General features: G+C 51.9%; 1 protein-coding gene across 11 annotated transcripts in view; it reads right to left on the bottom strand.

The window, feature by feature from the left end:
- AGAP1 (ArfGAP with GTPase domain, ankyrin repeat and PH domain 1) overlaps positions 1–25166 on the bottom strand; it is a 479134-nt gene that overhangs the window by 251186 nt on the left and 202782 nt on the right. For all 11 annotated transcript variants that reach the window (XM_079132266.1, XM_079132265.1, XM_079132259.1 and 8 more), the window contains one exon: positions 65–192. In XM_079132266.1, coding sequence (XP_078988392.1) covers positions 65–192 — 128 coding nt within the window. The remainder of the gene's footprint in view (positions 1–64; positions 193–25166) is intronic.

The following is a 25166-nucleotide window of genomic DNA, read 5'->3' as shown; positions in this document are numbered from 1 at the left end:
ATCGATCTTCATGTTCTCCTTGGCTCCAGGTCCTCAGTCCCACTTCTCACGCCGCGTGACGTACCTGGCTTATGTGCACGGCGGACACCTGTGCAGAACAGACCGAGGAGTGGCTGGGCGAGTTGGGCAGGGACTTGCAGGGGCCTATGGACAGCTGCTGCTTCTTTCTTGTGGCAACAATCTTCTGGGCAACTGGTGGACATAGAGACAAAAGAAATCAACGTGAAGCTGGTTTACAATACAACAGAGAGCACTGGGGAGCCCTGGACCCGCCAATCCCTCCTTCACAATAACTTGCAGCTGGGCACCCGACCATTTCCCTATTGCCCAACAAGCAAGTTCTGGGCAATGTGCTCAGGAAGCCACCTTCCTCAAGGGAGAGCCGCCCTGCCCATTGCTCCCTGGTGTCCTTTTCCCTCATCTGCCTGAAATGCAGAGATGTCTGTAGCCCCAGCAGCCTTCCTGGGCCATCAGGTGGTGCTGGAAATAGAAGCCACCCTTGGTGAGGCAGAACACAGCAAGCACTGGGCTCTGACTCACCTGGGGCCTTAGCCCTGGGCAGACCACCTCAGAGACCTCACCTGGGCAACCAAAAGCTCACCTTGTGAAATTTATCCTAAAACAACATCTTCCAGTCACTTGGAGCATTGATAATCCTAATGGAACAGGGAGATTTAACTAAACCCCTGGGAACGCCAAAATCCTTCTTTAACATTGCCTAAGGGATCACCTGTGACTCTAGGAGCTAGGGTGGAGACTGATACTCAGGCACAAGAAATCACATCAAAGACCTTTTTATTTAAACATATTACCCCACACACTGAAAGTTCATCTTAATCAATACAAATCTAGATCCAACCAGCCATGACTCTCCTGACAAAGAGGCTCACTGATAAAGCACACTGAGTCTGACTGGAAAGGAAGTCAAGGATCAGGAAGCTCTTCCTGCACCAACGGGGTCACTGCGGGAGGAAACCCAGTGTTCATCTGAGTGGGGGTGTGTCTTGGGGAGTGGCTGTAACTGTGCTGTGACACTCAACCCATCTCTCAATCTGGGTCATTTCTGTCCCCAAGATGCCCATGTGGAGGGACACCTTGCCTCTCCCGGCCTGCAGTGACGTCCTGGAAGCAGCCTACATGCTGCCCACAGACAATGCTCACCGATAATTTCTTTTCCAAATGAACACGATTTTAATAAGGAACTGGTCTGTCCAGAGCCTATGGTTTTTGTGTGAATGAATGATAGTATAAATATGATTAAGTAAAAGTGCAACGAATAATAAATGGTTCAGGAGATGAAGCAGCGGCTCCATTAGTTACGTCCCACCTCCAATAGGCTCCACATCGTCCTGAAAGGATGGTATCAATTAATTTATCTTCCTGTAGTGTATCGAACATACCCTTCATCAGCTAATCATGTTTAAATTACAGAGGAATATCGCAGCACTCTGTCATTTCAAAACCATTGGCGTATTGATTAGGGGTCTTTGAAGACATATATTAGAATATTTTAAAAATCATTGCATGAACTGAAAAATAAAATCTGAGATCAGCTTCCAATAGCTGCAAAACATGTGTCATAGAGGTTCACTGAAATTCCAAAGACAAAAGCAAATTTACCTGAAATCATGGCCACCTGGGTGGGAGCTGATTTCGTTTCCTTTCGAAAATAGTCAAAAGGGCTCTGAGGACCAACTGCACTGCTTTCTGGGTTTCTGCTGCCTCACTGCTACGTTCAACTGTGACCACACCGGTCACTGAACACGGGGGACGCCCAGGGCCAGCAACAGGACAGGATGGGCCTGGAGAGCTTCAGGGACACTTTCCACACGTCTCACACCAAGGGGACGTTGGAGACTTTCCAAGAGAAGTCAATATTTCACTAAAACCCTGATTTGATGGAACTCCAAACATAAATGAGCGGTGTGTATCCTCCTACTCACAGGCTAGAAAGAAGGCATGTTCATGATTCAAAAGAACATTTTTAAAACAAAGTCTGTCAACAACTACGTACAGAGCATGGACCACATCCCGAGGACTAAAATTCCACTGTCCCTTTACTACTGCCCTCCATTAACTGAAAACAAAACAAAACAAAACACACCCACTCTGAAGTCACGGCATGTAATGACTGGCAGCATTCTTTTTTGACTATTTCCCCATTTTAATTCCTTCCTACCCCTATATGTAAATGAAGAGAAGAAAATTATCTACAAATACCTTCTTCTAAAAGGTAGAGGCTGCTTTAGAACTGTAAGATTTGCCTGAGGAGGACGAGGATGGGGATGAGGACAGGGACGAGGTGAAGGCCCTGTGAAAGGCTCAGTGCCTTTCCATCAGGAGAATGGAAACCTACTACGGCAGCGACCGCGCTGTTACTTGCTTTGTGTCCCACGCGTCTGGGTGCCCTGCTTAAAGAGGCCCCCAAGGGTCTTGCTGGGCTGGACAAGAGCTAATGTGACAGCTGCCACCCACTGACACGTGGCCCAGGCCTCCCGCCACGACCCAAGTCTGGGCGGGTCCACAGGAGCTGGACGGCAAGGGCGGTGGGGCATGTGGACGCCCTGCGGCCCCAGGACAGGAAGGCCAGGGCGTGGAAGGCGCTGCTGTGCGACTGTGCCCCAGGTTAGAGGTGAGGTGTCCCTGGGAGCTCATGTGAGAACCAACAGAGGCGGCCTGGGGCCGGAGGGACCGGTGATGAGCAGGAACCCAATCGCTGGAGGCAGTGGAGGTGGCTGGGGAGGGGGCGCTGGTGAGTGGAGCCAGCTCCACGTCCTGGGTGCGTCCTGACCAGTCTTCCTCTGGCACACCCTGAGGCCACGATGCTCTGCCTCACCTGGGGCTCTGAGGAATGGGTCAGCTACCTACAGACCGAGACCTCTAAAACCCAGAGCCCCAAATAAACTTTTCTCCACTAAAATGCTTCTTTTCAGGTCTTTCAGTTACAGCAGTGAAAAAGTCGACTAAAACGAAGGGTGATCACCATGTACTCAGGATATTCAGAATGTGTACAAGTCGGTAGGTTTAAAAGAGGCCACCACCCCAGGCTCTGCTGGCTGGGCGACCCTCAGAACCAGTTTCTGAATCTGGCCGTTCAACAGTTGGACATGTCACGTATTTTACGTCAGCACACGAGTGTGTATATATAGCCACGTCGAACGAAAATGTGTGCATCTATCAAAAGCTACTGTCATGACCCAAGACTCTGCCCACCCAGAGCTGGAAACCAGGGACGCCCTGGCTGCAGCCCACAGGCCTCAGGCACGGCAGGTGGTTTTCCTAAGGCACACCTCTCGTGACATTGTTCCACCTGCTTTTCAGCAGCTCTGGCCAGATAAACCTCACAGCTGGCTCTGTTGGGTCCTTGGGGGGGGCGGATGCTGCACTCCTGGTACTTCACACGCAAAAGCACCACTGTCTCTTCTAGAACACAGAGATCTTGGGACGTCCCACATGCCACGAGCTTCGTGCAGAACCAGATGACCCCTGGGCATGGAGAGAGGTGGGGCAGTGCCTCAGGAAGGCCTACAGGCCCATCTACGGAGAGCACAGGTCTGACCGACGGGCCAGGGCAAGACCCACATGGCCACCAGCAAGCCAAATTGGAGGAGCGGGATTCTTCTACTGTAGCACAGCAAGGCCATTGTTCCTGGGGCTGAGGGACAATTCTGAACAAGCACAGATTTGCCGGAATTAAATGAGTCTAATAAATAAGTCTAATAGAATAACACCTTAAGTATTTACAGCAGGTTCACTCATAAAAAACAACTGCCATGAGACTGAACACTAACATCGGAGTCCACAAAAATACTCTCAGAGCACAATTTATGAGGCTGGAACTCACTGCGCGCGTTGTCTTTACCGGTGGTGCCACCACCCAACATTTATCGCACTTTCACTGAAAGGCCCCCGGAGCCACAGGCCACCCAAGAGCTCCCAAAGGTGACAGAGACCAAGGCGGACTGCAAACCTCCCAGAAACAAATAGAAGGGCCCCTAATGTCTCCAGTCAGTTTTTAAATTACAGTAGAGTGGTCATTAAACCAGCTTATTAATTAAGAAGAAATTAATTACCAAATTATGTCGTTCTGAGCATGTGACTCAGGAGTGAGAAGGAATCTGAAGTGGAACTTTGCTCATCAAGAAAACTTCGTAGTCGATGGACGTGAGAGGTGCCATCCTGGGCACCTGCTCCGGGCAGGCTTCCATGGGGCCTAAGCTCTGAGCACAGAGTAAACCCAGGGAGAGACAGGGAGAGAGGGCAGCGCTGCATTGCCGAAGGCCTCAGGAGGGCAGGCTGCAACGGCCGTGGAATCAGTCGGTGAGCCGGGCTGCCTGGCCCTGCGCCTACACACCTGTGGGATTCCAACACGCTGTGCGGCCACGTGGAACACACAGGCCGCCCCGACCCAGGACAACGGGCCCATTCCACGGACCCTGGAGCTACTGTGGAACTGCTGGGCACACACCAACCGAGGACACGAGAGGGGGATGAACCAGGAGTGGGGACGAGGTGGAAAGGTGGTGAGGCAGCAGGGGCTGAGGACGCCATAAGGGCAACTAGAAACCCACCTGCAAAGTCCGGTGTGCAGAGCAGAGCGACAGCATTGTCACTGTCCTTAGGCAAGGCAGGGCCACTGAACCCATCCCAGGACAAGTGACAAGACCCGTGCTTTGGAAGGCTTCACCCACAGCTACCTGGAGCGTGGGCGAGGGCAGCAGGGCTGGACCCCAGCCCAACAGGAGTTTCTCTTTGGGACCCACCTCCAGAACTGCTGCCACTCTACCCTCAGGAGCGAGTCATGTCTGGCAGGGTACTGAGCCCCTGGCTGCTCTGTCATCTGATGGTTCAAAGCCATCAAAAGGAGTTCTTGGAAGGCGACAGAAGCTCAGTCATGTTTTAGCTAAACCCCGGCAGTTTCTCCGACATTACTAGGATATTCCCATGGGCATGGTGCACCTCCAAGGGGAAATATGATCTCTCCAAGATCCAGCTTCCCCCAGGCATCTGAAACCAGGTCTGGATTCTTCTCCCTGACTCTAGTCCTGCCCCACTGCAAAACACCCTTCGCACGACACTTGCATTGTTCTCAGAACAGGCCTGGCCTTCACATCCATGTGCCAACGAAACAGACTGAAGCCATCACAGGAAGTTCCCAGTGCGAGCACTCGCAGGAACGGTGAGGCTCCTGCAGCTGGATGGCCCGTGCGGTCCACTCAGTGAGAAAGGGGCTCTCTGTGGGATCCTGTCGGTGAGAACTTCCGAGAGGCTCTGGCAAGAACCAACAGCCTGCAGGTCCCTGCACCCCAGGCAGCGCACTTGGAAAATGGCTTTAACCACCTGCCTTCCCGGCATGGAAACACGGAACACGACATCTGTGCGTGTTTACACACTTGCCCTTCTTTTCCCAGTGGTGCTGAGGATGGAGTCCAGGCTTGGTGCCTCCTAGGCAAACGCTCCACACCCCTAGCACCAACTGTATTTCTGTTAAGTATTTTTAAAATCAAACTCTGCTCCAAGACACACTGCGGTTAAAAAGGCAAGCTTTAATGTCTTCTGGCAAAACTCTCAAGTTTGTCCTGAAGTGATGAAGTCTGGATTCTTAATCTGAGATTCAGTTCTTGTCTGTATTCTTTTTATCTCGTTGTATTAAAACAAATTTATCTTCATTTATGTCGCAATTACCTATTAGGGTTGTTAATTTGCTGGAAATGAAGCTATTGTTTAATTGCTCCTATTAATCGGGAATTTAAATGCCGACGTAATAAACAGTTACCTTCAGGACGGGGCAAAGTCAAGGCCACTGACGTTGATTTCAGAATTTTAAAATGAGAACGATTTCTACTATGTCCAAGGCAGCTGGATTTCTCTTTTTATTTCAGCGAAGAACATAAAATATTTTTTAAAAAAAAGTAACACTGAAACAAATATGGTCTATTTGACATTTTAAATATGTGCCTCCAATTCTGACATAACTTAATTGTTCGTGGCAAGGGTGACATCAAATCAGCTGTGAGAAATGCACAACCCTCCCTCTTTCACACACCTCCATAGCACAACAGTTCCTTGAAATTTAATTCCAAAGTTTGGCTGCCAGAGATGAGGAGGTGTGATTCCCACGGCTGCCCCACACACTGGGCCCAGGGCAGCAGGAAGCCCAGTGCTGACAGGCCCGTCAAGGCCCAGATTCACAAGGGCTGCCGACGTCCGCTCCTCGGCGAACTCAGCATCAACACGCCGTCGCAGGACTCCCTCCACCTGGCCTCCTCGACGGCCACACCAAAGCCGGGCTTCCGGGCACAATCCTGCTCTACTCAGCACTTCTCCCTCCTGTTTGGAGGGAAAAGGGGCTTCATTCCAAATGGCAGCCTCCAGCGTCCCCTCGAGATCCACCTCAGGCCCCAGGCTGTTTCCTGCACCTACAGGACCACCCACTAGATGGACAGTTCTGGAGACACTGAGGTGCACTGGAGACGTTGTCGGTCCTCCAGCCACCCTGCCTTCCTCAGCTTCCAGAATGCTCCTGGTCTTGCCCTTGCTCCCAGAATACCCTTGGTCATGTTTTCAGTCCCAGAGTGTTCTTGGTCATGCCTGGTTCCAGAGTACTCCTGGTCACATTCTTCACTGTAGAATGCTCCTGATCATGCTCCAAATCCCAGAATGCTCCTGGTCTTGCTCTTGGTCCCAGAACGCTCCTGGTCTTGCTCTTGGTCTCAGAAAGCTTCTGGTCTTGCTCTTGTTTCCAGAATGCTCCTACTGCTGGTCTGTACTCAAGTGAAGTTAGGCCGGAGAGAAACCAAGCCAGCAGCTCACCAGCCAGTATTTGACATACGTGGAACTGGCTGCTCTTGCCCCTCACGTCTGAGCTCCCCTTTCTTAACGGCATCCGTCACTGGTTCACTGGTTCTTTCCTTACAACACTGAGCAAATAAAATGTGCCAGAGACTTGCCAGACAGGGAGAGACCACGGAGCCCAGACAAATCTATCAGCAACATCGCTGAGAACACACTGGCCAAGCAGAATGCCCTGGGAGGCGCCCGATGCAGGGGACGCTATATACCTCACCAGGAAGCCATCCTCAGCAATCTGGGCCAAAACCGTCCCCTTTCTCGTCCCTGGTTTTAGAATTCAGCACCATGTTCCAGGCCTTGGCTCCCTCCCAAACCAATGTGTCAGTACAGGACACCTGTGGGAGTACAGTGCCCTAAGACAGGCACCAGGGCTGGGAGCAACCCACGGTACAGCACTCTCCAGCATGCATGAGGCCCTGGCTTTGATCCTCAGCTCCGGAGTCGGGGCGGTAGGTGGTGGCACAAGAAACATAAAAGCAATTGAGAGAGGGAAAGGTCCAAGAACCACTTCAAGTAGCAAGTGCTCAGACGGATGAAGAAATGTGGGAAAGCATCCTGTCCGCGGAGCAGCAGCAAGAGCTCATGGTGAAGGAGGGCTCGAACCATCCGGAAAACGGTGTGGCAGGACTGGACACAGCAACACGGGGGAGAGCAGCTCCTAGGTGCAGCCTGAGGGCCCTTCTAAACTAGGAGTCACAAGTAATCAGAGAAAGGAAGAAGTGAGAAAACCACTGCTGCTGACCACTGACCATAGGGCCAGGGCCATGTGCCACAGGTCAGCTCAGTCCCACACACCACAAAGGTGACAGAAGCTGGGGCCTCTGAAAGGTACCGAGACCCTGAAGGGAGGGGACGGTGACAAGTCCTCAAAAGATGCTACAGAGGTATGTTGGAAAAAGATGTCCGGGCAAACTGGAAAGACAAATGGCATGCTTGGTACTGAAGCCAGAGGCCCAAGGCACAGCCTGTGGACGTGCTCTGCTGCTACGGGCTGGAACTCTGGTGGGTCTCCTAGACCTTACGGCCAGATGGGCTTCTCCTTTACCCGCTCACCTGCTCAGGAGTAAGAGGGCACCTCTCCTTTCTATCTGGTACCAGGTTAGAAGGCAGAGCATCCCGCCCCCCAGCGTCCAGCTAGCATTCATTATTCATAATTCTGCTTAATTAAAAGAATAATCTTAAAATAAGCAGGCAAAGTTTAAAGGCAGATAACAAAGCTTAGGTTGGTGTGAAATGTAAAAGATATGCAAAAGAGCATGACTACAGATCTCCCAAAGAGCAAGGCCTTGTGACCCAAGGCACGATTCTACTCTGGCCGTGACCCAGGTCAACAGGGAGTTGAATGCACGGGGACACTGAGCAGAAAACACGCAACATTTCAAATGCCACAATTAAACCCAGCACAAACCTTTTTGAAAGGCCCAGAGATGATTAACTCTCTCTCTCTCTCTCACTCATTCTCTAGCTGGATGCAAATCAGCACCTTCCAAGCAGAGGCAAGTGAATATCCCGATAAATTGGCAATACAATTTAGATGGCAGGCAAGGATCTGAAAGATAAATGGCTTAAACAAAGAGGGGAAAAATGAACCTGTCACTTCTTCTCAACCCATCAAACTGTCTCACAGAGGAAGCTGACGATTCCGGAGCAGAAATGTCTCCAACACTCAGGAGTCAGGCTCACCGCCATTCTCCAGGCCACAGGGCAAGGCTGCTCTATGCCTCTGCGCAGCAGCAACTACGGGACATGCGTTTTCAATCCACTAGTTTTTAAAAGGCCAAACCAAGTATGGGTTATGAGATACACTAACAGTGCATCAGCAAAATAAAGAAAAAGAAAAGGCCCTAAGATAAATGCAAAGAAATGCTGTGCTTCCAAAGGAATGCGATACACCAAAGATGACAGAGATCATGGCTGCTTCAGGGTTTCCAGATATGAAGGAAAAACACACAGAAAGCGACTGAGCACCAAACTGATGATGCTAAATTATCCAAACTGAAAAAACTGTCCCCCAAATTTAAAGAAAAATAGAGAAGAAAATCCTGGTCAATAAGGACTGGGAGTTGGCCAGGGTCCTGAACAAGAGAACACACAGGACGTACAGGCTACGAGTGGATGCTGACCTCAGGGACCCTGTGACACACAGAGTTGAGCAAAATAGTTGCGTTTTAAGGAAAAAAGAATATACTTTGTTTACTGTTGGCTTAAGCCAAACCTATCAGGTCTCATTTGCTTCTTGTTGAAAGATGACAGGCTGAGACACAGCAAACAGCTTGGAAACTTCTCCCCTCCACATCCGTCACGAGGTTCTCCTTTGGATCTTTTAACTTTTAAAGAAAAATGGACTTATCTATCACAACTGAAGCTGTTTTCCCATTTCCAGCAATAATTACCCTTACAACGATCTCCATAAAAAAGACATTTTCTTCTTTAAGTGGAGAGAAGACGTCTTGGTAGGAACCCGAGGAGATTATTGCTCTCTTCCCCAGCTCTGCTGATAATGAGCCGGCCGCAGTGGCCCCTCACGGGAGGCCTCTGGAAGAAGTGACAGTGACACACAGGTTGAATTATACAATGTATTGTGATGTAATTAGGAAGAAGGATGAGATGACAAAACAGATTTCCACTCAGTCTTCAAAGGGCTCTGAGCACGAAGCCACTGAGGAGCTTTCCACGCCATCCGTTACTGCTGCCCACCCAGCACCCAGACAGAACCCACCTGCCCACGCAGAGGGGCCTCTGGGAAGTGTACCTGTGTGGGATCTCAGTGACTTTGACCTTTTAAGTCATAAGGCACATGATGAAGGCGAGGGCCACATACTTTTTTTTTTAACCCTCACAATCGCTAGGTGTCATCCTACAGAATGAATGATGAAGTTTTATTTATTATATGTGGTGCTGAGGATCAAACCCAGTGCCTCACACATGCTAGGCAAGTGCTCTACCACTGAGCCACAACCCAGCCCTGCAATTCTTAAGATAATGTCATATTCTATACAATGGGCATCAAAGTCCAGGCGATTCTTTTGCATAGACAACGGCCACTGAGGAGTTAAGCACAGAGTGGGGAGAAACTTCCTGCAACTTTTTTATTCTCCTTTAATAAGAAATTAAGTTTATCAATTGCCACTGTAATTACTCACAGCACCTCGGGTAATTAAAAGGGATCTAAATCTAATTTTATTTACATTTAGAATACCTGAGGTCATCTCCGATCAAGATCTGCGTTTGTGACTAATAATGTTTGAGTGTTAATTAGAGCTCAGCAGAGAATACTGATTGATTTTGAATCTGTAATCTGTGATTTAGCAATAGTGAGGAAGTCCGAGCATCTCCTGAGATACAGCAGTTTCTACAAACTACTGAAATCCTTCAAAGAATCATGTATGCCTTTTAGTTCTAGAAAGTCTCCTTTAGAAGAAAGACCAGGGCTCATGATCATACTGAGCAGCCTCACCTGTGAGAAGGCACCTCTCGTAAGTTTACCCGGACCCCCTGTGACGTGGGATGTCTACCAAGACCCTCAAACACAATCTCCACAGTGCAGACTTTTCCAGCGGAGAGGGGCTGGCTGCACACACCCACCTGGGCCAGGCACAGGTCTTGTGACTGTCGTCCTTGCATGTTCGCGTGCAGGACAACCCGCTGTGGCAGGGGCCCACAGGACCCACTCGGTCCAAACAGCTCCCAAGGAGTTCACTACCTATCCGAGGCTGGTTTTGTGTCTTGAGGTTGAACGTTAAAATTTCAGTTGTGCCACTCCAGAGTCTCTACAAACGCCAGTGCCTAAGGCACCCCAATAATGAGCTTCCACCCTCTACCAGGGCCCCTCGAGCCCTCGCTCCCACCTCCTGGGACTTTTGCCTTGGCTGGAACAGGCCGCTGCTTTCTCTTTTTTACTCGCTGTGTTTTGCAGCTCCACCCCTGACCACAAGATGTCAGAAGCCTGTGAGGACAAGGACGTGACCGAGACTCTTCCCAGTGGACACAGCCCTTCACCCCTCCTCCCAAGATTCCAGGAGAACGTGGTGGTCTCCTGCCACAAAGGAAGTGACCTCTCCGGTCCTGCCCAGAGAGGACAGGAACTCCTGGGTCCGGAATGCGAAGCCTCCGTCTAAGTTGACTTGACCAGGGCACGTGATGGCTGGCTGCAGGTAAGAGGTGATGAGGACTCTTCAGACCCTCAAAGAAGAACCCTTTCTTCTCTACCAAACTCTTGCCTTAATCCGCCCTAAGAAGATATCCTTCATTAACCCCAAACTGAGGAATACCATCCTTGGAGATAGCAGGTTCAAACTCACTGAGAAAAGTGTTATTAAGAACCCATGATGAACGTTTTGAAAATTTAAGAATCAAAGGCTGCACACACACACACAACCTCAGCAGGTCCCAAGAAAACTCAACTGTACCTGGAGGTTTAAAGTTAGAAACAAGTCCCAGCACACACTACACTCGGGGACGGAGCTGCCCCTCGGCGGGGCTGACCCCACCTCTGAAGGCATCCTGGGCTTGAGCCTGGCTGCAGGTTGACCCTCCGTCCAGCACAGCAGCGAGGCCCCCGAGGCCGCAACCTGGACACCATGCAGGGTGGCCTGAAAAGGGAAGGCAGGTGGGTCTGACTGTGACTTGGGGAGTGTTTCTGAAGCGGGGTTTTCTCCTGGGTTTGGAGTAAGTCTTCCACTGGTGCCAACCCCAGACCACCACTTATCCACCAACAGAAAACACATGGGCCTGCAAGCTTCTCTGGAGAAGTTTCTGGAAATCCACTCTGAGGTAAGAAGGCAATGTGGGTGAATAAAAAGAAGTCAAATTTGTGCTAGTGACTAACTCAAACCAGTAGTCCTTATCTCCAGACTTAGAGAAAGCAATTTAAAGTCATATTCTCACCTGGCTGGGGATGCTCAGAACGCACTGGGGATGAGACACCTGCGGAAAAGGCAGGTTGGATGTTGGGGAGGAGATTCAGTGTAGCAAATGGCACTGTCAGAACTTAGCACACTGCATATTTCCATTTTTCCACAAAAAAATAATAACAGATGAGGAAAGGTAATAAAGATATCGTACCTTTAAAACAGATTTCTATTTGATGACAAAAACTATTTTTTTTAAATGGGAGAGAATATAAATTCAAAATCCATCCAGTTGTGCTTTCAATCAAGGCCCAACAAGGGAAGATGGTGCTCCCTGTCTTCCTGTGGCATCTTGGAAGGTGCCTGTCCTGCTCTCCTGGGGGTGCAGGCCCTGACCCCAGTGCACAGCTGAGCCCTCTGTCCGGGTACAGGCCCAGAACACTAAGCCAAAATCAACATGGCTGGCAGTGGACACTGGAAGGACTCCCCAGCCTCACAGGGTCAAAGTGAAAGGCACATGGCTGCCACCACCAGTGACCTGCTCAAGTCTCCTGGGAGAGCAATACCAGGCTCCTCATGAACCCACGGCCCCCATTAGAGAGAAAGCGCCTGGTAAGAAGACAGTTTATGTCCTGCACAGGCAAACCGCTCACTGAGTGGACAGGTATCTGCCACCTGGGTATTTTTCAAAAGGTCGTCCACTGGCTCAGGCTCAGCCTTCCAGGACCCTGCACGTCTGATCAATGACATACTGGCCTCTGTGCCTGGGAGATACTGAGTCAGGAAACAGGTGTCCAGTGAAATCTGTCTGCACCAGAGAAGGTGATTTAGCCTCCAATAAAGACCCAACTCTTCATTTGTGCCTTTCTGGCCTTTATAAGCATTTAACTGTCATAACATCTATAATTCAGCATGGAAAAGGCGTCACAGGGCATTTATGATAAATCTCACAAAACATATAAGGCCCCTTTGCACTTTAATCATTTGCTAACACTTACAATAAGATTGTATTAAAAATTTAAACTGCCCTACTTAAGCAATTTACCTTCAAACGTCCATTTCCAGGGAATGAATCGGAGGGATGTGAATGTCGAACCCTTGGTCAGATTTATTGCACTGAAGAATATTTCTCCTGATATAGCTCTGATGAGTGAAGTCTAATGACTTTAGTTTTATTACTTTTTAAGCACTTAATGGGAAAATTTAGACATTTTCACAAGACTGAGCTTTCACAAGAATGGTACATTTAAAAAATGACAGGTAGGGAAAGGTCTGAGATCACTTTAGACATGCCCAGATTAAACACAATCAGTGCACATTTTAAGGCAATGACTAATACCACAGGCTTGCCTCTATCATTATTAGTTTGAGTTTCTTTTTTTTTTTTTTTTTTACTGCCTTAAATAATAGTCCAGAGAATATTTAGCAAAGAGTAGCTGTGGAGAATTTTATTATTATACATGTAAAACTTTAAAGCCATTTTAAAACCCCACAGTATTTAATTTCTTTCACCCACACTTATAAACCACCCACCACGGGAAGTTACAGGGCAAATACCATCAAGATCTCAGTGTAATTACGTAACCCCTGCTAAGGATCAAACCGTTTCACCACCAACCACACTGTCAGCAGGAAAACTACCTTTAAAACATGAAGAAGCAAATCTAAAAGTTTGCCTCTACTTGAAGTAATTTTTTCCCCTAACTTAAGCCCACAGCTGTGATCCCTCAGATTTCAATTAAAGCCTAGGCAGTAATCCTATCAATCACCAAGGACTATAAATTTCTTATCTTTCTCATTAGCTACCCCGTTGCACAGCTTAAATATAAACATACCTTGCCACAGGACTGTAAATCACTGGGCCCCAGCAGCTCCACCCAGCGCCGGGACGGCAGGAATGATCGGGGCCACTCTTGGTGCACTTGCTATACTAAAGCTGATTTACACATCTCAAAAAAAATAAAAAACACCGAGAATCACAGTGACAGCAGATCTCTTTGAGTTTGTTTATTTGGCTTAAAACTGGTAATGACCTGTCTTTATTAGTATTACTAAGTTTTATGTGCAAAATCCAATTTTCTGTGGAAATATATTTTTTGCTGCATCTGCCAATAATATCTCTTGCAGTTACCTGTAGCTATTAATTTTTTTAAAACCTAAATTTCTACTTATTTTTTAAAGCTGTAGGGAAAAAAAAAAAAAAAAAAAAACCAGAAACCCAACAAACTACCTTCTTGAAATAAAACTGAGCCCAACAGTATGGAGAGCTGGCAGAAACGGGGGGCGGTGGGCGGGGGGAAGGCCCTCAAGGAATGTTGCCATCTGTTCCAAACGACCTTCAGGCCCCTGTGGCCAGGCCGTCACTCCGCCTCATCTGAACGGTTGTATGGACTCCTCCTAGGGAGCCTGGGCAGACCTCTCCCTCAGTGAGACGCAGACTGCAGCCGCATTTTCTGCAAGTGCACTCTTCACACTGCGCATTCAGAATGCGCTTGACGAGCATGTTGCTGCTGCACGTTGCCAAGAACTGCAAGGAGAGGGAGCTCACAGCCGTGCCACAGACGCCCATCAGGCCTCTGCCGTGAGGCTCCAGCTTCTACCACATCCACTTTATGCCTAATTTAATTAATTGTATCCTTCAAATTAAAATTGATGCAGCACATTAACGTGCCACCACCTTCTGCCTGCAAAGCCTATAGGTTACTGATTATCACACCTGAAGGAATCCATGGCATGGCGCTGGGACCCAAACCCAAGGGTGCCTCTAGCCAGGACGGCACTGCCACCTCGTGGCCGCTGCTGGGGTTGCCCGGCTTGTCCCAGGAGCTCCGTGGGCCGGGGCCTGATGCTGTTCACCAGTTTGCCAAGCTTCGGCATATCCTAGAACAGCCAAACACAACACACGGCGTTTCGAGGGAGCGGGCTGTGACGGGAAACGGTCACTTCTTATGGTATGAATACACCCAATATCAATCACATCTTATTTCCAGGTTACAAAGTAACCCAAGAGAAACGGAGGGTAAAGTCAAAACCAAACCTCAAAGACAAAGGCTCTCCGTGAGGGAAGCTTGACAACATGTGAATTCAGCTCAGAAAAACACCTATTTGTTAAAAGCGAAGCACTCCAGTCTACTGCGATTACCGTGAAGGTCTCCATCAAGCCCTGGAGTTCTACCTGGAGTTACTGAGAGTTCTCCGCCAACGACTCTAGAGCTTGTGATGAATACGGTATTGTCAGGTCACTGAGGAAGGTGGTCAGTGCAATGGGAAGGCATGGATGCCAGAGCCTACCTGCCTGGGTCCCCACCTCAGCGCTAAAGGATCCTTGGCAGGTCACCTGGCCTTTACATACCTCTCTCCTTATCTGCAAAAATGTCCATGCAGTATGTGCCTCATGGGGTAGAGGTGAGGAATATACCAGCTGATGGACACAAAGCTTAGAGAATGCCAGCCTCATGCACTGAGGACCTGACCCTGGTGCTGGTGACGATGTGGCTGGGGTCACTGATGTGAGTCCAGGTGTGGTCCCTGCATCATGAACCCATGCCAGCATCTGCTGTAACCAGCATGCCCAAGATGAGGAGCTTGGAACTTTGCCCCAGCCAGAGCTTCCCACCTAAGAGCTGAAGCTCAGGAGCCAAGGGAAGAAATGCTTTCCCGGGAAACTGGAGCTCAGTTCAGACCCGCTGGGAGGAAGAGAAAGGAGGAACGCAGAGCAGGAGACCTCTCAGACCAAGAGAGGTCGTGCTGTGGACACAGGGCCAGAAAGCAGTCTGGCACCTGGGGTACTGGGCTCCACCCTTCACACCTGCAAGCCGAGGGGACACCAGCAGTCGTATTTAAAAGCCCCCGGCTGGGCTGGGAGAAGGAATGGAGGGGCACAGAGCAGAATGGATAGAAAGGAGCCCCAGGTCAGGGCTGGTGGGGGGGGTCACACAAGATACCCAGCCCAACAGAACCTGGTGATCAAGTGGACCTGGGAGGGAAAGGGAGTCAGTGTGGCATGTTGGTCCAGCCTGAGTGTGGGACAGAGCTACGGACCCTTGGGGGCTCAGGTGCACAGGACGCTTAAGACACCAGGTGTGGCTGTCAAGGACACTGCTGACATCCAAGCCTCAGCTCAGCACAGGCACCTCTGCTGGCAGAAACCCGAGAATCTTGGTGAAACCCGCAGAGCAGCCTGCCCAGCTCAGAGGGCAGAGCCTGGGACCCAGGAAGCCCCTCCCCATGCAATGAACCCAGGTAAACCCAGCACCTAAATCCAAATGCCTTCCTGTACTGTTTTTAGCTATTTGCTAACGGAACCAATTCAGTTGCAGACTCCACTTCGGTTTAGCTCTAGAGCCTTGGACGTGCACCTCTAGGAGGAAGTTTTTGGCATGGCTCTGAGGTCTCTGGTCATGCCCAGGGAAGGTGTGTTAGTGCTTGGGTGGCAGAGGCCTGGGCATGCTCAGTGACACGGTGAGGAGAACTAAGGGCCAGAGTCTGAGAGGGCAGAGGGAGCAGGTGCAGAGCGGGGAGGCCTAGCGAGGATGCTGAGGGCTTCTCATCTCAACTCCTGCCTCCGCCTGCTCCTGAAGGGGCAGCAAGGTGCCCACAGCCAAGGAGGGGGGAGGCAGGAAGCCAGCCACCCACGGGGACCCCCACCCGCTGCTTCTCCTGCAGGTGTGCTCCACATCCGCTGGCCCGCCTCGTCAGCTCAGGCTACACCTCTTTTCTCTTCTCGCTCAGCTCAGCCAGGTTCGCCTGGGCTTGGGGAGCCGGCACGCATGGAATTAAGAAGTGCCGAGGACTGTGGGCTGTGCCCAGGGCAGCAGAGATGAGCGTCAACCTAGTCTTTCCTCCGAAGCCATTTCCAGCAGTGGAGAAAGTGGAGATGCCTGAGCGGAGACAGGACTAGGGGACGGAGGTCTGGGGAGAGGGCCGAGCCCTGCTGATCCTGAGGGTGCACAGGCCTCGCCCAGCAGAGCGGGCTTTCTAGGCCAGGGAAGGGCACGGCAGCCCGTGCTTCCAAGGGACAGGTGTGCCTGGGAAGGAGCAGAGCCCGGGGGGGGGCGGGGGGACTCGGCGTTGGCTCGCTGATGTTCGCTGCTCACTCCCACCTGGCACAGCACCTGGCACAGGGCGGCCCTGGCTGGTGCTGCTTAGGAAGGGGAAGACACCTCAGTCAGGGACCCAGGCCCTGCTCACTGCCACCTAAGACACTGGCCTTCGACGGGGGACCCCAGGGTAGGAGGGGCTTGTGGCCAAAAACAAGCTTGGAAACCACCGTGGGGGTGTCATGGAGCCCCTGAAGGCTCCTGAACAGGAAACCACCTTGGCCGAGCTCTGCTGCGGGCCAGCAGAGCAATGGAGCCGCAGTGGGGACACCCGCATGGACAAGGAAGGTGAGAGATGAGCAAAAGGTCCCGGTGAGACAGGAGGCCTGGCCTCTGAATGGCAGTGTGGGTGGGAGAGGCTGGTGGACAGGAGGCAGGACCCCCATGCAGGACACTGACAGAGTAGCCCACCTCCTCCTTTGTCCCCAACGACACCAGCTTCACAGAGAATTTACCATGTCACACGATGTAACCCAGATTTTCAAACAGATCCTCTTCCAACTTCTACCGATTAAGTAAAACCATCTTTAGTGGAGGGTCCCACATCTAGCAGGCCGGGTCTGCTCCTCTCGATGAACACACTTCTCCAGGGAAACTGCAGGAAAATGCAGGCAGGAGCCCGGAACAGTGATAACTAGAGGCTTAACCAGGTGCAGCAGCGCACCCCTTAACCCTGCTGCCCAGGTTTAGTTCAAGCAGGGCAAGGTAGCAAGACCCTGTCACAAGATAAAAGGGCTGGGGCTGCAGCCCAGTGAGCAAGCACCTGCCTGGCATGCGAGAGGCCCCGGGTTCCATACCCAGCACTGCAAACAAACAAAAAAGGAAGAAAATCCAGACTGCTCCTAATTAGACCTCAGCTCACCCTGCATGACAGCACCTCCTCAGAAACTTCATGCCATGAATTCCTGAAACTCCCTTCCCACACGGCTCAGTCTCCGAAATGCCTCAGGAGGCAGTGCCTGGATTCACTGCATATACTTAGAATTTAGAACAGACTGGAGGCTCCTCTATCCCCCACGTCCCCAAAGACGTGGAGTAGCCAAGCATTATGGTTAGCAAGGCGCAGAGCCACCAGGAGCTCGCCAGGGCAGGGGAGGGCCAGGACATTTCTTGGTGGCCACCAACTCTTGGGGTATTTATCTCCCAACTGAGGGATTCGGGCTGCCAAGGACTACAGAGGAATGGAGTCCCATGGAAAGGTCTCTATGCCCATGACCCAAGAGAACAGCTGTCCTTCTACCCTTAACAACAGTCTTGCTTTTGTTGACTTAAAATGCTGTGACGATTTTTTCAGCCACCAGGGCATCAAACACAGGCTGCATTAGTGTGAATCTCTCCTTGTTAGGGACGACCCACCCTGCAGTGATCCTGTGCCAAACAAAGTTCAGTTACAGTTTGGGACATGCCAGGAGACTCAGATCCAGCATATCCCAGGGCACTGGCAGGACCTGGGGCCTCTGGTCCTCCTGCCCACTTCACTGCTGTCCCCATCAGGCTGCTGGTCCAGCAGGTGGCCAGTGGCACCCAGCACTGATATTGGCCATCTATTTTTATCATGATTTGAAGGTTCTCTCAATTCCCCCCAGAATTTACAAAAAGGGAATCCCTTCCCCGAAGAAATGAATTTAACTGAGGGAAGCCGTCTTCCCGGATGAATGCTCCTGCGCGTCATCGCGGACCCACCGAGGGGCCCGGCCTCGTTCCTGCTGCCCAGAGTCCAACACAGGACGTGAGCGCCTGCCCACCCCTCGCCTGGTCTCCTGGGTCTTCGCTCTCACTGCTGGAGTCTCTCTGGATTCTCTTCTGCAGGATGAAGAACCACCAGTGACACCAAGTTCACCAGCAGCCTGGCAGGGCCGCAGCTCCAGGCGCCTGCTGGGGTGCAGGGAAACGGGAGCAGCCCAACAACTATCTTAATTACTGCACGGAACCAAGCTCCTTCTGGGCCTGGGCTTCATTTCCATTTTAAACGCTACATTTCTTGTTCCTTGATTGCTTTACTATCAGCAATTTTTAGGCTCCTGCATGCTAAGGTTTTGGTTCTTGGTTCCAATTTTCCCTGCAGCCTGCCTGCCAAGCCCAAACCCACTCGGCTTGGGGAGTTCCTCATGGGACAGGAGGGGAGCCTCCTTCCCCCAATAGGGGCCTATTTTCAGGCATCTGATATTTGAATTTTCTTTTCCAGACTCCATTCACATAGTCTGCCCACAGACCTGGGTATTTAATTACAGGACAGTGTACCAGCTACGAGTGAGAATAAGAAACCTGAATCTCTTCAGCAGTCTTAACGTCATCAGCAACTGCCCTCTACTACTCCCCTTTATTTTTGCTAAGAAGCCTGAAAAAACCGGCCAGGAAACAAAAAGGGATGGTCGTCTTCAAGCTAGAAAAACGCATAACCTCCGTGAGTGTTGGGAGAATGTTCGTGCAGGAGTTCATTTTTCCTTCCACATGTGGGGACAAGAAAGGACAAAGGCACTCAGTTAGGAATTCACTGCACGTGTGCCAAGGGAGCAGGCTCTGCCAAGTCAGGATCGACAACAGGGCAGGGGGCACGTGGTCAGCCACTCGAGGTCCTCGATGGGCACGGCCGGTGTCCCATGAACAAGCTGGTGTCGTGATTTAAAAGGCCCAGATTCATGGGGGACCGACCCCGGCCACACATGTAGGGCCGGGGGCTTGTCCGAGCAGCACCCAATACAGTCCTTCAGCAGGACTGGGGACGTGAAGAACACAGGCCCGTGGGGTCCCAGTGACCTCCCAGGGCAGAGGGGACCAGCTCCCATCCCGGCAAGGCTGCTGTTCTGACCGCGGGTGGCAGGCGAGCTCTGCTGTGGGCACGGCCTCCTGGCTCGCTCCTCCACCCCCATGCCTCCCCAGCTTTCCTGTCAATCAGGCAGGTGCTTCATCCAAACCACTCCTCCAAACCAGTGACAGACGCACGTCAGTCATCACACGCACGCCCAGGAGGCACCTCCAGGCCCCGCCAGGTGGACAAGCCAGGCAAGGTGGAGTTATGGAGGAGGGGGTCCTGCCACCCACCTGGGCACCACCCTCAAGTGCTGGTTCCCGGGTAGCTGAACATGAGGTAGACACAGGAAGACACTGCATCCTGCAGTCACACGCCTCCCCACAGCTCCTCGGTGACACTGTCTTCCCAGAACTAAGGGGAAAATGTACCAAGAGAAACTGGGGATTTCTCAGTGGGTCCCACCTGAGGAAGTCGTAGGAACATCTGGGCTTTGGGAAGCTTCCTCTGCTTGACTGTTTTCCAAACGGGACTGTTAATTCCACCTGAGCTGTTTTCGGTCCCTCTGAAGAATCGGTTTTAAGTTGCACAGCGTGTTTGAAGCAGCAGTCCTGCAGGGCCTGCCTGGGGGACACGAGACTCCAGCTGGTGGCCAACTTTGTCCTTGTGCAGACTTCAGAGTGCACTTACTCAAACCAAGACAGCATCGGATACAGCTCACAGCAAGAGGCCACCACTGTCCACACATCTGCCACTGACCAGATGTCACTATGCTCCACACGACCACAGAGAAGCCCAACGACAGAAACATAAACGCTAGTGAGACTGGCGGAAGAAGCGTTCCCGCTCTTACAGTCACAGGCTTTCACAGGGTCTACAAAATCAATCACTGCCTTTTATTTAATTTTTCTGCAGAGCCGGGATGGACCCAGGCCCCACAGTGCTAGGTGGTGCCCTATCACTAAGCCCCAGTTGCTGTTTTAACCACAGCGGTTCCTGCTTTGGAAAGATGGGGGGGGCTCTGCTCAGGGGGCACTGAGAACAGGTTTATAGCCAGTGCCAGGAGGACCCGAGGGTAAATTGTTTGCCACCACTGGATAGGCAGGCAAGTTCAGGTGGCACCCAGCGAGGGCACCGACCTACACCAGGGTGCCCAAGGGGCACTAGTCAGCATGGGCCAAGGAGCTGGTGTGACCACTGCATTCCTCCCTGCTGCATGAGGAAGCACCAACGCAGTTTCCTGCACAGGTAATATACATATGGACTCAACAAAATGGATCTGGGTTGTCAGAGGCCATGGCTGAGGGAGAAGATACAGGGGCATGGACAGCCCAGGACATTCTATCATGAAGAGAGAGGAAGAGGATGAGGAACGGTGCACCGGGATCTGCAGAGGCAGGAGCAGGAGGGTCCGGAGTTCCAGAGGGCAAGGGCGTAAGGCAAGGGAACAGCACCAACCACAGTGGTGGGGCCAGAGGTGGGGGGACGGAGCTGGGACACAGGTTATCGCTGAGGCTGGAGAGAGAGAGTGTTGGGAGGCCACAAGGGCCGAGGTCAACTGCCCTGTTGACATGCAGCAGCAACAGTGGAAACCTCCAGAAGCCAGCAGTCTCGCAGTTGCTTTGCACGCCTGTGCTTCCTAGGTACTAGCCCTCCGCAGGCTGGGGTCACCCCCCAGGAGGACAAGACCCACCAGCACAGTGTGCTTTTCCCTCCTCCCTCCCACACACAGATCACAGGGCAGAGGTCCACTGGTCTCCAGGCCACTGCTGGCTGGAAAGGCCTTCACACCTCCTCCGTCCCTCCCAGGCTCCAGGTAGGTCCCTGGGCTCTCAGGGGGGTATGTCCTGCTCCCAGCTTGCAGGTGTGCAGAGGGAGCCCAGGGCAGTCTCCTGACTCCTCAGGTGTGTCTCCCCCTCACGCTGTGCCAGGGGTGCAGCCCAGGGACAGGCCTTCCTGCAGAAGGCCACCTGGCCACCTGCCTCTTTGGCTTCCCATGGCTGCTCTTGGTACCCACAGAACTGGTGGCTCCAAACAAATAGACACTTATTCTCCCATGTTCTGGAGCCCTGAGCCCCAAATCTCTCCCACCTGGCTGGAACCAGGGTGTCAGCAGGGCTGTGCTCGCCCCAGGGGTTGGGATAGCCCGCTTCTCGCCTCTCCCAGCACCGCTTAGCTGTGGCCGCCTCCTCCAGGCCTCAGGGCCAGCGTCTCCACATCTCTCCCCTCACCCGACGTCACTTCTGTGCCAAGGCTTCCTCTGCCCTGGCAAGGAGACGTGGCTGCACGCAGGACCATGCGGATGATCCTGGACAAGCTCCCCAGCCCAGAGCCCTCCCGAGTATATCCGCAGAGACCCTGCTCAGCCACGTCAGGTGCCACCCTGGGTCTCAGGACCACGACACAGATCACGTCGGGCTGTCTGCCCACCGGGCTGCCCTGTGCACGGCCAGGTAACCCGAGGCTCTGGGCCTGAGGCTGGCCCACTATGGCACAGTGCTCAGGTGCTCAGGCAGCGCTTCTTCTAAACCCACTGGTGCCTGCGAGACCTTCACCGGGAGTGCTCAGTCATGTCCTTCAATGTAAGCGATTTTTCTTTTTTTAAAAAAATCTTTTAACACCTGACTTTATTCTTGGGTAAGTATCTACAAAGAACTTAGGATCTTTATAAAATCTGGCTGAGTTTTGTGATTGGGCAGCAACAAGGGGTCTGTGCATAGATCCTACGGGTCCTCTGGGATTCTGTCAAGTGTATGCATTCATTGACATCAATCCCACTATTTCCAAGGAGAAAACGACAGAACAAGGGCGAGACCCCTGTTGTCCTTGGCTGCTGGCTCCTCCTGTGGTCAAGTCTTCCTGGAAGCCACCTTGTAACCACAGCTCCCTGGTGACCGGGGATGCAGGAGAGGCGGCCACACAGGAGGGGGCACCGCAGGCCCCTCCGACGGGCACAGCGGAAAGCCAGGAGCTGCTGCCAGGAGGGGCCCCTCCCACACCGCAGGCTCCCACAACACCGTGGAATGAACCCGGGGAGGGGTCTCAGGGTCAGCTGCCCGCACTGGGGCCTGCTGCCCGGCGGCAGGGCAGATGACAGCCTAGAGGGGAAAAGGCTGTGGTCACAAAACACGGGTTTTGAGGGAATCACAGAACACAGAGAACACTCCCAGGTCTTTTTAAAGTACTGGAAAGGATACAGACCAAGGCCCCAATTCTATTCTTAGAATGTTGAAAACGACTAAATGGGATTTGCGAGGGACTGTTAGTTGTCCCTAGCCACGTGGGGTCGGAGGTCACTTTCACTAGCTTCTATATTGCTCCAAACACGTTAACCAGAAGAACACATGTAAACAGATCATTCCCGACGTGTACGTAAGGCCTATTTTAAGACCTAGGTGTGAACTGTGACTCTGAAACACGAAGCCCACGGGCGGGGTCCGAGAGCCAGCCGGCAGCTGAAGGCAGCATCCCCTGCCTCCCCGCGCAGAACTCACTCACGTACACAGCGGCTGCTGTGGCGCACACCCGACTAGCCAAGTCTGGGACACGAGGGGGACAGGGGACCGGGGTGGGGGCGAGCCTCAACCTGCACCCCCAGTGAGGGCGCACAGGACCTGTCCTGCGAGTGCCTTCCTGCAGTCTCACCCCACCGGGAGGCTCTGCAGCGGCCAGGCTGAAGCGTGCTGCACGGGCTGCCTTCCCGTGTCACCTGAGTTCTTGGAGAGCTTCCTACCCGTCCTATTCCCACACAGCAGCGGGAACCGCAGCAGCCACTGTTTCTGAGGAGCCATCTGGGAAAACAGCCCGCCGAGGGAGCAGGGCGGAAAGCAAGCGCGGAGCTCGCCCTGCTCTCCCGTGCAGGCCTAGTCTTAGGCAAAGGGAGGAGGTGACGCAACCCCGGGGGAGGCGGGGAAAGGACACGTGGAGCAGGAAGATGAGGACGTGGCAGCCCAGGTGGACGGAGCGCCGGCCAGGCTTGCAGTGCTGTGCCTGGAGGGTGCTGTGCTCGCCATCTGCAGAGGCTGTGGACGCACCGACTCAGGCGGCGAATGTGGTCTCTCACCGAACGCAACTGGAATGCCGGCGACCTGGGCCGCTGCTCTGCCAGCCCAGGGCACCGAAGTCTCCTGCTCTCCCCGGGCCCTACCACAACTCTGAGCGCGCCGCCCTCCTGCGCGGGAGTCACCCTGCACGCTGTGAAATGACCCACTCACGTGTTCTCACGACATTCTGGCAAACTTCTATTACTCCAGGGACTGAAAGCTACTTTTTATGAGTGAAGGAATGGATTTGCTTCTTATAAACTGTAGACACTCCATCTGTCCGTATCCTGATTCAAGGAATCTAACTAAAGAAAGTTGCTACTTCCTAATTGGATGGATTTCTTATTTGAGGGGCTGACATCATGGCAAGTCCCATTTTACGAATTAAAAAGGGTAAACTTTTTCTGACCTGAGGTGCTAGGATTTCTGAACTTCTACAGGACTTCCCACGGTGGGAGAACATACAGGGTAAAACAAAAACTAAACAACTCTGTTCGTCTCCTCTCTGTCCACACAGCAGACTGCAAGGAAGTCAGTCCACAGCCCCTGGGAGCGGGAAGACGGGGCTGGAGGAGGGGCTTCCCCCACCTGCCTGCTCAGACTCAAGGATGCAGGCATTTCTCAAGCCACCTGGCTGACACATCGGCCAGTGGAAGTCTTCAGGGGTTCCATTAAAAGAGAACAAAAGACCAAATAAGAAATCCATCTCTTCTACTCTAGAAAGAAATATCCTCTGCCAAATTTTGATTCTTCTGAAAAGCTGCACTCAGGTCAAAAGGAACAAGGAATTTTGTTCCTTTAACCATAGAACATATAATTTCATCTTTATTTTGTTCTCATTCCAATGAATGAAACTTTTTACTTCTGCATTTGTAGGCTGCTGATCCAGTAACTTCACACACTTTATGAAGTGTATCTTATTACAGGTCTAAATGGTCTCTTAAACCAGCGTTAGTTTTATTATGTCAGTATTCTCCACAGTGACAGTAAAAGAAAGGAACAGTGGAGAGTAACCCACAGGCGTGCTTTCGATGCCCCCTAGTGGCAGCACACCACATTACAGGAGCATCTGAAGGCACTGTCATTTTTGGAGACCTTGTCACAGACCCAAAGCTCAACTACCCACCTTCAGTATTATGTGTGAACAGTGACTGCGTGGGTGAGTTTTCACTAGAGAACCTCCGGGAAACCTAACATGTTGGCCAAATGCTGCATTTATCCCAAGAACGCTGGTGTTATAAGGCTTACGTTTACTGAAAGCAGTTCGGTTCAGCACCAGATTTTAAAATGTCATCAAGGGTGGGGGGGCATAACTCAGTGGTAGAGAGCTTGTCCAGCACGTGAGGCTCTAGGCTCGATCCCAGCACTGCAGAAAGAAAACTGTCACTGAGGCTTTTACATGGAACACTTATAAACAGGCAAAACGGTTCAACCAGGAGGCAGACCTAAATTCTGGCCACTGCTTTGCTACCACACAGCAGGTGGGACCAGTCTCATGGGAGAAGAGAGGAGATGAATCAGACACGGCTGCAGGCCCTTCAGCTCTAACATCCTACCAATCTGCAGGCCAGGC

Source organism: Sciurus vulgaris (genome assembly GCF_902686455.1).
Source record: "Sciurus vulgaris genome assembly, chromosome: 3".
Classification (NCBI taxonomy): Eukaryota; Metazoa; Chordata; class Mammalia; order Rodentia; family Sciuridae; genus Sciurus; species Sciurus vulgaris.
Note: the sequence above shows the minus strand (reverse complement) of the source record. Positions and strands in the feature narration are given on the sequence as shown.